The 17,009-nt window shown below is 42.5% G+C and overlaps 1 protein-coding gene across 2 annotated transcripts in view; it reads right to left on the reverse strand.

The window, feature by feature from the left end:
- Positions 1 to 17,009, reverse strand: part of PSD3 (pleckstrin and Sec7 domain containing 3) — a 417,136-nt gene that overhangs the window by 70,482 nt on the left and 329,645 nt on the right. For both annotated transcript variants that reach the window (XM_038746337.1, XM_038746336.1), the window contains exon 12: positions 10,277 to 10,347. In XM_038746337.1, the coding sequence (XP_038602265.1) occupies positions 10,277 to 10,347 (71 nt within the window). The remainder of the gene's footprint in view (positions 1 to 10,276; positions 10,348 to 17,009) is intronic.

Below are 17,009 nucleotides of genomic sequence, written 5' to 3' on the forward strand. Positions count from 1 at the left end.
TGAAAATCTGGAACTCCTTTACAATTAAGTGCAACTGTTTGAAAACCCTACTGCTTCAGCCAAGAGCCTAACTGTAATGTATTCTGATAACTGCTGAACCCAAACCAGAAATAAACTGAAAAAACAAATGTATTGATTCAACACCGTATGCTGTAGTTTCATAACCTATTTCAGGGCATCCTAGCTCATGTACAGAATTCAGAAATGCAACCAGTGGTACCATTTTCAGAATCAATGGAAAATATGGACTAGGAAAAAATAGAAACCTCGTGCTTATTTGCCATTGGGGAGTTTTATTGATTAGAAAGATAGAGCAATCATATGTTCATCTCTAAGCTCACAAGCCCTCTGGGAACACCACCTACCAGTAGCAAGGGGGCATGCTGAAATGGTCCATTAACAGTAAACAGGAAGAAACTGTACAAAATGAAAAATGGAGGAGGAAAGAATGAAAACATCTCATTACCAATGCAGTCATGTTTACAGTAGGTCCTCAAATAGCATTTGAAAGACATTAGTTGGAGAAGTTGCTTGACAGCTTAAGTACCATTCCTTCCCTCTTAAACCATTCTAATAATGATGTGGAGCAAGTGCCCCCGTGTTTAGCCCTCAAGTGATCCTGTTAGTTTCTTGTTATCTGTAAGGAATCCAGAATCTATAACCTGTTGATTTCACTGAACGTCTGTCAATCAAAAAGTTAGTAACCTTTTACCACTCAGTGCTTTCCACAGAGTAAAGTGCTTAGTGAATTATATTACTACTACAACTACTACTACCAAAAGTGTGTTAGAAGCACAAATAAGCTAATTTTGGTCAGAAGCTATTCACAAATAAGAGGAACACTCATTACACCTTGTGGGCAGGGAATATTTCTACCAACTCTGTTGTATTGTAATCTCCCACACACTTAGTATAGTGCTCTGCACATAATAAGCACTCGGTAAATACCACTGACTGATTACGTTGGTAGCACCTGTCTCCCTTGCACTAGACTACAAACTCTCCACTAGAATGCAAACTCCTTATGGATAGGGATTGTTTACCAACTCTATTGTCTTGTAATTTCTCAAGTGCTTGGTACAGTGCTACCACTAATGGACTGTGAAAACCAATGGTTGCCCGTGTAAATCTCTCTACCAGTTCCAATTGTGATCTCAGTATGAACTCTAAACTGAAAATGAAATGCCCGTCGGCTTCTTTCAAGATCACTGCTGATGCCCCTGAGGAAGAGAACATGATAGCTGAAAGAAAGCATACTGTCTCTGGTAAATTCAGTCATCAAGGACTCTCAATTAAAAACAGTGAATAAACAATGGGAAGCAATTCAATCAGTCAATAAATTGCATTTTTTTGAAGACATTGTGTGCAGAGTATTGTATTAATGGCTTGGGAGAGTACAATATAACAGAGTTGGCAAATACATTTCCTGCACACAACAAGCTTACAGTCTAGAGGGGGAGACAGACATTAATATAAATAAATTGTGGCTATGTACTGAAGGAACAGTATAGTGTGAGAAGTAGCAGCTGTCACCTCTGGTGCATCTCATTTTTTAACATAGGCTGCTGATTCATTCAATCATATTTACTGAGCGCTTGCTATGTGAAGAGCACTGTATTAAGCACCTGGGAGAGTACAACATAACAATAAACATAAACATTCCCTGCCAACAAGGAGCTTACAGTCCAGAAGGAGTTTACAGTCTAGAGGGTTATAATGTAGTGATACTGTTCTGGGGAAAAATGGAGAAATAGCTCTAATCAATCAATTGTAATTACTGAATGCTTACTTTGTGCAGGGCACTGTACTGAGCACTTGGATGAGTACAATATTACAAGATAATAGGAGTTGGTAGACACATTCCCTGCCCAAAATGAGCTTACAGTTTATACTAACAAACACCATTCCAGGAACAATGTGGAGTGCACTGGGAAGCTAGCAGTCTAGGAAAGGATCTGCCTCAGTTTCATCTGTCCACAGTAAAGCACAAGAACTTTTTGCATTCTCCAAATTCCTGAGTCCTGAGCACTCTCACCTATGAAAGTTTTCATTAGAGCTGTAAAGACTCCTGTGTTCCTGCCTTACGAAAACAACTTAAGTTGTCTAGTGGAAAGACCAAAAGCTTGGGTGTCAGGCAACTCCTGGAGTTGTAAGCAGCATGGCTCAGTGGAAAGAGCTCGGGCTTTGGAGTCAGAGGTCATGGGTTCAAATCCTGGCTCCACCACTTGTCAGCTATGTGACTTTGGGAAAGTCACTTAACTTCTCTGTGCCTCAGTTACCTCATCTGTAAAATGGGGATGAAGACTGTGAGCCCCCCGTGGGACAACCTGATCACCTTGTTACCTCCCCAGCTCTTAGAACAGTGCTTTGCACATAGTAAATGCTTAATAAATGCCATTATTATTACCCCAGCGTTTACAACAGTGCTTTGCACATAATAAGTGCTTAATAAATGCCATCATCATCATCATAATCCTGCCTCTGATACTTGTCTGCGATATGACCTTGGGTAAGTCACCTAACTTCCCTGTGCCTCAGATACCTCCATCTGTAAAATGGGGATAAAATACCTGGTCTCCCACACTCCTAGAGTATGAGCCTTTTGAGAGACAGGGACAGTGTCCACTTTGATTATATAGTACATACAATACTCCAGCACTTAGTATAGTGAATGGCACATAGTAAGTACTTAAATACTATTATTAGTATTGATATAAGGAACTTGGGCATGTGCTTTCTTTCTACAGAGATGCAAAATGGCTTAGTGTAAAGAGCCTGGACCTGGGAGTCAGAGGGCCTGGGTTCTACTACCAGCTCTGACACTAAGAGAAGCAGCGTGGCTTAGTGGAAAGATCCTGGCCTTGGGAGTCAGAGGTTGTGGATTCTAATCCCAGCTCTGTCACTTATCAGCTGTGTGACTTTGGGCAAGTCACTTAACTTCTCTGTGCCTCAGTGACCTCATCTGTAAAATGGCGATTAAGTCTGTGGGCCCCATGTGGGACAACCTGATTACCTGGCATCTACCCCAGTGCTCAGAACAGTGCTTGGCACATAGTAAGTGCTTAACAAATACTATCACCATCATTGTTGGCTTTTTGACCTTGGGCAAGTCACTTAACTTCTCTGTGCCTCAGTTACTTCATCTGATAAATGAAGATTAAAACCATGAACCCTATGTGGGACAGGGGATGTGTTCAACCCGATTACCTTGTATCTACCCCAGCACTTAATACAGTGCCTGGAACTGTAATTGCTTATTAAATATAATTTAAAAATTATAAAACCTTTTTAAATGGAAGTGGTGACAACACAATAAGTAGGTGCCCAAAAAACTGTTTAAGGAAGGAGAGCAAACGTAGGTGGAAACTTTATAAAGAGCTGTCATGCTGCTGCCACCCACAAAATGCTGTTCATAACTCTCCACCTTACTACTCTGACCTTTGATCTTCAGGACAAATATTATTAAGGAATCTTAACACCACATTCCTATAGTTATAGGACTTTCCCCCTTCTAGACTGTGAGCCCACTGTTGGGTAGGGACCGTCTCTATATGTTGCCAACTTGTACTTCCCAAGTGCTTAGTACAGTGCTCTGCACACAGTAAGCACTCAATAAATCATCAATCGTATTTATCGTATTTACCTTGCATCTACCCCAGTGCTCAGAACACTGCTTGGCACATAGTAAGTGCTTAACAAATACTATCACAATCATTGTTGGCTTTTTGACCTTGGGCAAGTCACTTAACTTCTCTGTGCCTCAGTTACTTCATCTGATAAATGAAGATTAAAACCATGAACCCTATGTGGGACAGGGGATGTGTTCAACCCGATTACCTTGTACGACTGATTGATTGATTGATTTCTGGATGAAAAAGAACCGGATTAGAGTATTCAGAGGCAGAGGTTGCATTTAAGCTATTACTAAATGACACCTTCAGTGTTATAGTTCAGTAATTTGGAAACTTCACTCATCTATGAAGAGACCATAAGGAGTGTCAACTGAGGGATTAGGGATTTGACAGGATGGATTTATGAGGCTGGTGAATGGTTACCAGAGGATTTTAATGGGCTTGCTTGGTTGGGAAGCCAGCCCACTAAAGTCTGTTGGAAAGAGTAAAAGGCAAGGAGGCAGAAAAGTGGATTCTAGTTCTGGCTTTCTAAAGATTCTCGGTCACATTAGGTAAATCTATACCCAGCTGCTTCATGCAAGAAATGTCAAGAATTTCTGTCACTGCTCCTTTCTATCTCACAGGGCTACTGTGAAGTCAAATATGAAAGGGTTTGGGGTGAAAGGGCACCAATGGCTGAACCCATCCAATCAATCAATCATATCTATTGAGCACTTACTTTGTGAAGAGCACTGTACTAAGTGCTTGAGAGAGTACAATATATCAGAGTTGGTAGACACACTCCCTGGCCATAATGGGCTCACAGTCTAGAGGAGGAGGAAGACATTAATATAAATAAATTATGGATATGTACATAAATGCTGTGGGGCCGAGGGAAGGGTGAATAAAAGGAGCAAGTAAGAGTGATGACAGAGAAGGGAGTGGGAAAAGAGGAAATGAGGGCTTAGTCAGGGAAGGCCTTCTGGAGAAGATGTGCTTTCAAGAAGACTTTGAAGGTGGAGAGATAAATTATTTGTCAGATATGAAGAGGGAGGATGCTCCAGGCCAGAATCAATCAATCAATCAATCAATCAATCAATCGTATTTATTGAGCGCTTACTATGTGCAGAGCACTGTACTAAGCGCTTGGGAAGTACAAATTGGCATCACATAGAGACAGTCCCTACCCAACAGTGGGCTCACAGTCTAAAAGGGGGAGACAGAGAACAGAACCAAACATACCAACAAAATAAAATAAGTAGGATAGAAATGTACAAGTAAAATAAATAAATAAATAGAGTAATAAATATGTACAACCATATATACATATATACAGGTGCTGTGGGGAAGGGAAGGAGGTAAGACGGGGGGATGGAGAGGGGGACGAGGGGAGAGGAAAGAAGGGGCTCAGTCTGGGAAGGCCTCCTGGAGGAGGTGAGCTCTCAGCAGGGCCTTGAAGGGAGTAAGAGAGCTAGCTTGGCGGATGGGCAGAGGGAGGGCATTCCAGGCCCGGGGGATGACGTGGGCCGGGGGTCGACGGCGGGACAGGCGAGAGCGAGGTACAGTGAGGAGATTAGTGGTGGAGGAGCGGAGGGTGCGGGCTGGGCAGTAGAAGGAGAGAAGGGAGGTGAGGTAGGAGGGGGCGAGGTGATGGAGAGCCTTGAAGCCCAGGGTGAGGAGTTTCTGCTTGATGCGCAGATTGATCGGTAGCCATTGGAGGTTTTTGAGGAGGGGAGTAATATGTCCAGAGCGTTTCTGGACAAAGATAATCCGGGCAGCAGCATGAAGTATGGATTGAAGTGGAGAGAGACACGAGGATGGGAGATCAGAGAGAAGGCTAGTGCAGTAGTCCAGACGGGATAGGATGAGAGCTTGAATGAGCAGGGTAGCAGTTTGGATGGAGAGGAAAGGGCGGATCTTGGCAATGTTGCGGAGCTGAGACCGGCAGGTTTTGGTGACGGCTTGGATGTGAGGGGTGAATGAGAGAGCGGAGTCGAGGATGACACCGAGGTTGCGGGCTTGTGAGACGGGAAGGATGGTGTGCCGTCAACAGAGATGGGAAAGTTAGGGCCAGAAGCAGAATGTGGGCGAGAGGTTGGTGGCAAGGTAACTGAGATCAAAGTACATTGAGTAGGTTGGCAATAAAAGGACCAAAGTGTGTGGGCTGGGTTGTAGTAGGAGAGTAGCAAGGTGAGATAGGAGGGGGCAAGGTGATTGAGTTCTTTAAAGCCAATGCTAAGGAGGTTCAGTTTGATGTGGAGGTGGTTGGGCAACCACTGGTGGTTCTTGAGGAGTGGTAAAAATGGACTGAACATTTTTGTAGAGAAATGATCTGGGAAGCAGAGTGAACTTTGGACTGGTGTGAGGGGAGAGAGGAGCCAGGGAGATCAGCAGGTGTAGCCTATTGGCAAGAGTATGGGCTTGGGAGTCAGAGGTGGTCGGTTCTAATCCCAGCACTGCCACTTGTCGGTTGTGTGACTTTGAGCAAGTCACTTAACTTCTCAATGCCTCAGTGCCCTCATCTGTAAAATGGGTATTAAGAGTGTGAGCCTGAGCCTCATGTGGGATAGGGACTGTGTCCAACCTGATTACCTTGAAACTACCCCAGTGCTTAGAACAGTGCTTGGCACATAGTAAGCTCTTAACAGATGCCATTATTATTATTATTATTAATAATAATTATTATAATAATTAAGGTGGGATAGGATAAGTGCTTAGGTTAATGTGGTAGCACTTTGGTTAGAGAGAAAAGGGAAGAATTTAGCGATGTTGTTGTGAAGGTTGAACCGACAGGATTTAGTGATATATTGAGTATGTGGGTTGAATGAAAGAAAAGAGTCAAGGATAACACCAAGGTTATGGCTTGTGAGGCAGGAAAGATGGTGGTGCTGTCCAAAAATTACCCTCACCTTTGGGAAGGACCATGAGGAAAGATCAGTCTGATATTTTGAAATCATTCCAATTCAGAGTCAGAGCAGAAACACTGCTTCTTTAACCTTGGACATTCAAGACCCTGACAAGTAAAGATGTTCACATACCTCAGAATGGGGAACATGACCACTTCAGTTATAAGCAAAGGAAATAATACAAAAACTCACAGTCAATTTACAGCCTCTTTAGTGGGTCCTTCTGACTTTTCAGACTAAACATTAGGTATCATTTAAATTGCCATGGGTTTCATAGACCTGCATACATTCATCAGTCTGCTTCTTCTGTGTTTCTTCCTGCCTCACTTTTTCCCCTCAAATCAATCAGTGGTATTCATTGAGTGCTTACAATTTGCAGAATGGTGTACTAAGCACTTGGGAGAGTACCATACAACAGAATTAGCAGACAAGTTCCCTGCCCATAAGCACACAGACAGTAAGGAGGAACACTGATTTAATTCTGAAATTAGTGTCAACTCCTCTTATCTGGCTCCATCCCATCTTCAACAGATACATTCCAATCATGTTGGCATTTTCATTTATTCAAATTAAACACCAAGCTGACAATTCTGTTTTATTTTGCACTCTCCTACACAGGCATAGCTAGTACTTCCTTAATGTCACAATTTCAACGAAAAAGTTTTATTTTATGAAATCTTCCATAAATGCAATATGGCACCTCTAGGAGGTGCTGCAAATTTGGATAAGAACTGGGAATAAGAAAAAGCAGCAAGACAGTACAGCCCATAGCCCTTGGCACTTCTAGTTCCCTTAGAATGAAATGCAGGAAATAAACACATTTTTGGTAGGTGAGAACGCTGTTGGCTAGGGTGGTGTTTTGGGAACAGCTAGGCTCTCTGGAGAAGCTGTTCCTCCCTGCAGGCCTTATTTGTCTGACAGCCTGAAATGATCCACTCAATGCTGGGCCCAACTTCCTGTCAACCTTGAGATTGGACATCAATTCCCTTTGATCCAGCATTTGTGCAAATGCCTTTGATGCACTGATCACGACTTTCCCCAGGTCAATGGATTTTCTCCAGCTGTCCCCTGGAACTAGCTCCCTCTTCATATATGCCAGACCACAACTTCAAAGCATTATTAAGGTCACATCTCCTCCCAGGAGGCCTTCCCCAATCAAGCCCTCTTTTCCCCAGGACTGTGTCATCTATGCACTTGAATCTGTGACCTTTGGACATTTGATATTCACCCCAACTTCACAGCATTTATTTACAGATCTTTAAATTAGATATTGTATATTATTTATATTGACATTTGTCTCCCTCTCTAGACTGTAAGCTCCTTATGGGCAGGGAACCTTTCTTCTAATTCTGTTGCACTATATGCTTAGTACAGTGCTCTGCACACAGTAAGTGCTCAGTAAATACCACTGATTATCCACCACCTTCCAGGGCCTCTATCCAGATCTCTACCATGACATCATTTTCCTTTTCAGCAACTGGGATAGGAAGAACCTGAGAGGGTAGGAAGTCTGTTGGGTCATCAGGTTTTAATTTAACTGGGCCTTCTAACTGCAGCTGCAGAGCCGAAGTGACCAGTGGGAGTCCTGCTACCCTATCAATCATACTGTTGGAGAAACTTTCAACAATGAGGTTACCTGTGCAGCCCAAGTGGTCTCGGCTTATCCCTGCCACATTATGCTGTTTTTCAGAGCAACACTGGCATTTTAGGTCTAGAAAGAGCTCATTTTTCTCTCTCCAGGTCCTAGCAAAGAGGAGAAAGTTTCCCCTACACCCCTATGGAAATATGGCCTAACCCTTGTTGGAAGGTAGCCCTGATGGCAGAAAGTGTTTGATTCCTTTTTTTTCTAGGGGAGAGCCAACTGCATGTTACTTTGCAAAAGTAAAAATCAAAATTAACCTAAGGAGAAGAATCATGGGAAGAGAGGGGTGGCTATTTTACCACTCCCGCCACCTTCAAAGCCTTAATTAAAATCAAATCTCCAAGAGGTCTTTCCTACTCCCTTCCATATTGCTTATGTACCCAGAGTTGAACCCAAGCCCCACAGCCCTTATGTACATATCCATAATTTATATTAATGTCTGCCTGCCCTTCTGGACTGTAAGCTCCTTGTGGGCAAGGAACATGTCTACCAACTCTTTTGTACTGTACACTCCCAAGAACCTCCAGTGGTTATGCATCCACCTCCTCAAACAGAAACTACTTTAAAGACTAAGCTTGTTGTGTCTGTTTATTGTTGAATTTTACTCTCATTCATTCATTCAATCGCATTTATTGAGTGCTTACTGTGTGCAGAGCACTGTACTAAGTGCTTGGGAAGTACAAGTTGGGAACATATAGAGATGGTCCCTACCCAACAATAGGCTCACAGCCTATAAGGGGGAGACAGACAACAAAGCAAAACATATAGATAGGTGTCAAAATAATCAGAACAAGTAGAATTATAGCTATATGCACATCATTAACAAAATACGTAGAATAGTAAATATGTACAAGTAAAAATGAATAGAGTAGTAAATCTGTACAAATATATACAAGTGCTGTGGGGAGGGGATGAAGGTAGGGCGGGGGGATGGGGAGAAGGAGAGGAAAAAGGAGGCTCAGACTGGGAAGGCCTCTTGGAGGAGGTGAGTTCTCAGTAGGGCTTTGAAGGGAGGAAAAGAGCTAGTTTGGCGGATATGTGGAGGGAGGGCATTCCAGGCCAGAGGAAGGACATGGGCCAGGGGTTGACGGCAGGACGGGCAAGAACGAGGCACAGTGAGGAGGTTAGCGGCAGTGGAGCAGAGGGTGCAGGCTGGGCTGTAGAAGGAGAGAAGGGAGGTGAGGTAGGAGGGGGGCGAGGTGATGGAGAGACTTGAAGCCAAGAGTGAGGAGTTTTTGCTTGATTCGTAGGTTGACAGGCAACCACCGGAGATTTTTGAGGAGGGGAGTGACATTCCCAGAGCCTTTCTGTACAAAGATAATCCGGGCAGCAGAGTGAATGTCAGGTGCTGAAGTCAACACTATCTTTCCCCTTTTTCACCCCACCTCTCTGTAACCCACCCCTAACTCTCCTTAGGAGGTGCTCTGACTTAAGATCCTTGTGGGCAGGGAACATGTCTACCAACTCTGTTGTAATGAACTCTCTTAGCGCTTAGTACCATGCTATGCATAGAGTAAGCACTTCATAAATACCATTGACTGGAGAATGCATCAACCCGGTAACTTCCAAGAATGCAAAAGTCCAGATAACAAATTTCCAAGCCACAACAAGGTGAAGAATGGCTCATGCCAAAAAAAATTTTTTAGTTACTCTGACACAGAAAATTAATCAATCAGATGAAACCTTATTTGCTGAGTTTAAAAATGATAGTCAGGGCCCACACAATAAAAAAAATCTCTCACTTGGAACACATCTTACCAGTACCTGACATCTCTAACTTTAGTTGCATGGAAACAATGCATAACCATAGAAACTCTCGCAAGATTTGCTCAAGGAGAGACTTATTTTTCCCAGTAAAAATAGTTGAGAAATTTGCTATATTGCAATTCTTATCCCTTTTCCTTTCCAGTGCAAGGAAGCTGAAATTAAATACAATCAAATTATAGACAATTCTAAATAAAAGTAACTAAAATCATTAAATCAGACATCTAAACAGTTCATTGGCATGAGAAAATTTAGGAATGTGATTTTTTTAACCTTCACAAGGTGACTTGTACAAAGCATCTTTTTTGTGCGCTTGGTATAATTAAGGTTACATAGAAAGTTATTGTTTTTACCTTTTGTAAGTAAAGAACTGTTCCCTTCAGCACAGCATAAAAGGTTTTCCACCCTCGCTTCCCCCTTGGAGCTAAAACGAAAACAAAATAAACGGAAAAAAATTACTTGAATTCAGTTGGCATTTGAAAAGCAATACCATTGTTAGTATTTCTGTGTTCATTACAGTGCTTAACAATCCAAATTGTACCATTTGTTGCTAGAACAAAAAAACCAAGCAAACCACATTATGGTAAATCAACCAATCAGTCAATGGTGCTTACTGAACACATACTGTGTGCAGAGGATTGTACTCAGCGCTTGGATAAGAAAAACACAGTAGAGTTGGTAGACACGATTGCTTCCCACAAGCACTTACAGGTAGAAACAGATACTAAACTATATGTACAGGAATTAGTAGCATATAAGGATATGTAAGTGTTGCAGGGCTGAGGTGAGTATCAAGTGCTTAAGAGATACACAGTCAAGGACATAGTCAACACAAAGGGGAGGGAGGGAAAAAGAAATAAGGGTTTAGTCAGGGAAGTCCTCAGAGGAGATGTGATTTTAGGAGGGCTTGGTAGTTGGGGAGACTGGTGAACTGTTAGATATGAAGTAGGAAGGAGTTGCAGGCTAGAGGGAGGACGTAGACAAGGGATCTGCGGCAAGACAGATGGGATCAAGGAGTAGTTTGGTGATAGAAGAATAAAGTGTGCAGGTTGGGTTGTAGTAGGAAATCAGGAAAGTAAGGTAGGAGTGGGGAGAGCTGACTGAGTGCCTTAAAACTGAGGGTAAGGAGTTTCCATTTAATGAGGCAATGTACAACTTGTACTTCCCAAGTGCTTAATACAGTGCTCTGCACACAGTAAGCGCTCAATAAATATGACTGAATGAATGAATGAATCCACTGGAGGTAAGACTTGATTTTAAACAATTTTTACGGCAGATAAGAAACCACTGGAAAAGAGAAATAATTCTTCTTGTGATTCACACAGATTCAAGAGGAAAGAGTTTAAGTTGCTCTGAGAAGAACAAAGGCAGGAGTTAAGAAAATAATTAAACTAAATAATGCCAAAAAGGGAAAAAAGAATCTCTGCACAAAAAGGCTCTCTCTGCAGTAATTCTATCCCTAGGCCCTTGTGGGACTTCTTCAAAACACTCCTGAAGGCACAGGGGTACACCTCCAGGCTAACAACTATTGCTTCCTTGCATACCCAGAACCTGTATGTGCAATTCTGGCTACAGTCAAAGATAAAAGTTTCAAACTCTTCCATTTGGCATGCTTTCAGAATTCAGAGAGTCTCTTCCAAAGAGTAAAGCAGAATTCCTTGGTAGACTTCCAACTTCATTTGTTCAAACCCAAATGCACAAGTGCAGCAATTTTTTATGTATTGGAAATTGAGTCCTTGATAAACTTGTTCAAAAGCTGTATATGCTAATTCAGAAATAGTGGCTGTACTATTTCTGTCTCATTTCTGAAAGTGGATTGAAACATTTAGGGTGGGATCATTTTGTTTTCCAGGTCTTTAATAGCAATAATAAATGTAGTATTTGTTAAGGGCTTGCTGTACTGCAAAGTACTGTACTAGGCACTAAGGTACATACAAGGTAATCAGGTCGGACACCCTCCCTGTGTCCTACATAGGACTCACAGCCTACAGAAAAGGGGGAATAGGTATTTTATCCTCACTTTACGGTTGAGGAAATAGAGGCACAGAGAAGTTAAATGACTTACCCAAGGTCGCACATAGGCAATTGGTGGAGCTGGGAAAGAACCCGGGTCCCCCAACTCCCAGGTCCGGGCCCTTTCCATGAGGCCATCATGCTTTTCAGATCTTTAGCAAGCATGCAGGTATGGATGATGTGACATTACTCTGTTATCAACTGAATTTTTACAGCACTTACTATGTGCAGAGAATTGTACTAAGTGCTTGGGAGAGTACAATACAACAGAGTTGGCAGACATGTTCCCTGCCCGCAACAGGCCTTAAATTTAAGAACTCAAGAATCCCTGTGCCTGGAGATGCATGTGCATGACCAGAACACAGATGCTTATTCCATACCACACTGTGATGGCCACCTGTTAAAAAGGAATCAAAATACACACATATGGTTGACTGTCTGAGGAAACCAAAAACATCACGGTGTGTTTGGTCCTCCCCTTGCTAAAAGCTATTAACTATATTCAGTGCTTCTGAAACAATGAAACAAAATGGGGAGGGGGGTGGAGAATTAAATTTACCCAACTCCTGTAAAATAGATCGGGGACAGAAAGAATGAATGAAGTGTTCCACTCAAATCAGGAAATGGAGTAGAAAACCCTTTAAACAGTTTATGCAGCCTGGGGATGATGGAAGCTTTCAATCTTGAATTAATTTAGGAAGCCTCTCAGAAGGGACATGTTTCAAGCCGAATCTTAAAAACAGATAGGTGGAGTTAAGACAATAGGTAGAGGAATAGTATTCCTGTTATAGGTCAGCCAGGGCCCAGAATCTGGAACAGTGAACAACAAGTAGAAATCAGCTGGCTAGAACAGGGAACAATGACTGTAGGTTAAAAATTTAATTATGGTGATTGTTAAGTGCTATGTGGTAAGCACAGTTCTAAGCACTGGGATAAATACAAGGTTATCCAGGTTGGACACAGTCCCCATCCCACATGGGGCTAACAGTCTAGGTAAGAAGGAGTAGGACATAATCCCCATTTTACAGATGGGAAAACTGAGGCATAGAGAAGTTAAGTGACTTGCCCATGTTTATACAGCAGACAAGTGGCAGAAACTGGATTAGAATCTAGGTCGTCTAGCTTTGAGGCCCACACTCTTTCCACTAGGCCATGTTGGTTTTCTAGGTGAAGAGATATAGTTAGGAATGTATTAGTTACATAGTAACTGAAGTTTACAATAGAAAGACTGTTGGGAATCTTTATAACAAAGCAAAACAAACAATTGCTATAATAGCTGAATGAAATGCTATGTGAGCTCATCAAACTGTTTTATAAAATTTTAAGTGTAGGAAGTAACCATTCACTGTGAAAAAAATCCCAACCCATGGCATAACAAAATTATATGTTGTCACAAGATCATACAAAAGTGAAAGGTATGAGGCTCTAAATACTATTTGACGAATCCCTAACATATATACTGCATTTTGTAATTATTTCCACTTTCCCACTGTGTTACCCACTGAATTTAATTAGTCTACACAATATCTTTATTAGCTCATAGATTTACCTTATCTCCATTTTACAATTAAGAAAACAGTAACCCAGTCAATAGTATTTATTGAGTACCCACCGTGTGCAGCAGGAGCACTGAACTTAAGTTAACGGGAGAGCATACTAGAATTAGTGGCCTGACAACTACCCTCCCAGAATTTAGGATCAAGGGAAGGAGACAGGTAGGAAAATAAATTACAGATTGGAGGGAAAGAAGATTAGTACCTGAGTTAATGCTTAAGTAAGAGGGTATGTCAAATACGTACTAAAGTGCTATGAGAGGTTGTGAGTACCTACATGCTAAAGTGGCACAGAAATGCTGCAGAGGCAGTAGGAGGGATAAAAGAAGAGGAAAATAAAAACCAACAAATGAGGAAGGATTACTTTTCATTCTTTTTTCTTCATAACAGTAATAATTATAATTATGATGAGGATATTTACTAAGCAATTACTATGTTTCAAGCACTGTTCTAAGTGCTGGGGTAGATACAAACTAATCAGGTTGGACACAGTCCCTGTTCCATATGGGATTCAATCTAAATCCCCATTTTACAGAGGAAGTAACTGAAGCACAGAGAATTTAAGTGACTTGCCCAAGGTCACATGGCAGGCAACAGGCAGAGCCAGAATTAGAACCCAGGTCCTTCTGACTCCCAGGCCTGTGCTCTATCCACTAGGTCATGTTGCTCTGGATGGTACTTGTAAAGCACTACTCAGTGCTAGTACTGTCTCTGGCCCACATGGGGCTAACAGTTTATAAAGGAGGGACCCCAGGAGAATATAAGATTTCTAAAGGGCTTTGCAGATGGAGAGAGCTGCGTTCTGCTAAATTTGAAAAGAAAAGGGAGTTCAAAGCAGGAGGTAAGATGTGAGCAATAGATTTTTTGGGGGAGAGCCCAGACTCAGACATGAGGAGTAGGAGTACATCTATTAGTTGGGAGGAATGGAGAATGTGTGCTGGGAGCAGTGGGAGAAGACAGTGGAGAAGTGGGAGGGTGCTAATTGCTTGAGTGCCTTAAAGTCAACCTCTTCCCTCTGATCCAGTAGGCTGCATGTTTGATCGAATGAGGCAAAGTCCCCACTCCTTCTAACAAGCGTGGGGAACAGCATGGCCTAGTGGAAAGAGTCTGAGTCTGGGAGTCAGAGGATGTGGGTTCTAATCCCATTCTGCCACTTGTCTGCTATGGGACCCTGGGCAAGTCACTTCACTTCTCTGTGCCTCAGTTACTTCATCTGAAAAATGGGGATTATGACTGTGAGTCCCATGACGGAAATGGACTGTGTAGAACCTGATTAGCTTGTATCTGCCCCAGAGCTTAGTACTGTGTCTGGCATATAATAAGCACATAACAAATACCTCATATCCCTTTCCAGAAGTGGATAAGAATACCCCTACAAGATGCACCAGCTGGAGTGCAAGGAATCCATGCACAGGAGGGCTGAGAACCACTAAATTCATTCTCTCTCTCTCTCTCTCCTCTCCCCTTCTCTCTCTCTCTCTCTCTCTCTCTCTCTCTCTCTCTCTCTCTCTCTCCCTCCCTCCCTCCCTCCCCACACACACACACACACAACCTTCCCCTCCCACCCACTGGCCCTTTGCTCATGCCCTACCTCAATCAAAGATGTTTCCTGACTACTTACTGTTTGCAGAGCACTGTACTAAGCCCCTGAGAGAGTACAACAGAGTTGGTAGATATGATCCCTGTTCACAAGGAGCTTAAAAGTCTAGAGACAGAAATTAAAATAGATTAATTATAAAAGAATTAGTTGAGTATAAAAATATTTACACAAGTATTGTGGAGCTGGGGTGAGTATCTCAGTGTTTAAGTGATACACAGCCAAGGCTTTTCCTGTCTGGATCTCCCGGCCCTTTTACATCTCCCAGACTTCTAAAGCATACAAGATCACATCTTCAGGTAGCCTTCCCTGGCTTCTCATGCCCTGTTTTCCCTCTCTACTGCAGCACCTATGCCTTTGCACTCTGGCACTCACCCCACCCTCTCAGAGCATTTATGGACAGATCTTCATACTCAGTTGCTTATTTATATTAATTTCTGTCTCCCTCTCCTGACTGTAAATTTATTGTGGACAGGGATTGTGTCTATTAACTGTACTCCCCCCAGTGCTTAGTACAGTGCCCTGCACACAGTAAGCATTTAGTAAATATCACTGATTGACTGATTGATTCCCTTACCTGTAATTTATCTTAATATGTGTTGCCCCTTCTGGACTGTAAGATCCTTGAGACGAGGTACTGTGGGTCAATTATCTTTTATTTTAATGGTATTTTTTAAGCACTTACTATCTTCATCAGAGAAGCAGCATGGCTCAGTGGAAAGAGCACGGGCTTTGGAGTCACAGGTCATGGGTTCAAATCCCAACTCCGCCAATTGTCAGCTGTGTGACTTTGGTCAAATCACTTAACTTCTCTGTGCCTCAGTTACCTCATCTGTAAAATGGGGATTAAGGCTGTGAGCCCCCTGTGGGACAACCTGATGACCCTGTAACCTCCCCAGAGCTTAGAATAGTGCTTTGCACATAGTAAGCGCTTAATAAATGCTATTATTATTATTATTATTCAATGACATTTATTGAGCACTTCTGCATGCAGAGCACTATGTGCCAGGCACTGTACTATGTGCTGGGGTAGATACAAAATAATCAGGTTGAACATAGTCCAAATTCCACATGGGGTTCACAGTCTTAATCCTCATTTTAAAGGTGAAGTAACAGGCACAGAGAAATTAAAAGACTTTCCCAAGGTGGCACAGCAGACACGTGGCAGAGCTAGGATTAGAACCCAGATCCTCTGACTCCCAGGCCCATGCTCTACTTTTTTTATTGTACTCTTCTAAACATTTAGTGCAGTGTTCTTCACAAAGTAGGCAATCAGTAAGCACCATTAATGTATATTTCTGATTTGGAGGCAGTAACTGAGAATCTCAGTGACTTACTTGCATTGAACTCAATCAATCAGTCATATTTATTGAGTACTTACTGTGTGCAAGAGAACTGCAGTAAGCACTTGGGAGAGTATGCACTGCAGTAAGAACTTGGGAGAGTACAATGTAACTGCTGGTAGACACATTCTCTGCCCACAGTGAGCTTACAGTTTGATATGTTTGTGGCAACTTAACCTTTGGGATGCAGCATGGCCTAACAGCAGGGGCTGGGAGTCAGAGGATGTAGGTTCTAATCCCGGCTCTGCCACATGTCTGCTGTGTGACCTTGGACAAGTCACTTAACTTCCCTGGGCCTGTTATCTCATCTGTAAAATGGGGACTCAAATTGTGAGCCCCATGTGGGACAGGGACTTTGCCCAACCTGACTACCTTGAAGCAGTGTGGCTTAATGGCAAGAGCACGGGCTTGGGAGTCAGAGGTCATGGGTTCTAATCCCAAGTCTGCCATTTATCAGCTGTGTGACTTTGGGCAAGTCACTTAACTTCTCTATGCTTCAGTTACCACATCTGTAAAATAGGTATGGAAGACTGTGATTCCCACATGGGACAATCTGATTACCTTGTCGCTTAGAACACTG

The sequence above is a fragment of the Tachyglossus aculeatus genome, chromosome 5 (assembly GCF_015852505.1).
Source record: "Tachyglossus aculeatus isolate mTacAcu1 chromosome 5, mTacAcu1.pri, whole genome shotgun sequence".
NCBI classification, from domain to species: domain Eukaryota; kingdom Metazoa; phylum Chordata; class Mammalia; order Monotremata; family Tachyglossidae; genus Tachyglossus; species Tachyglossus aculeatus.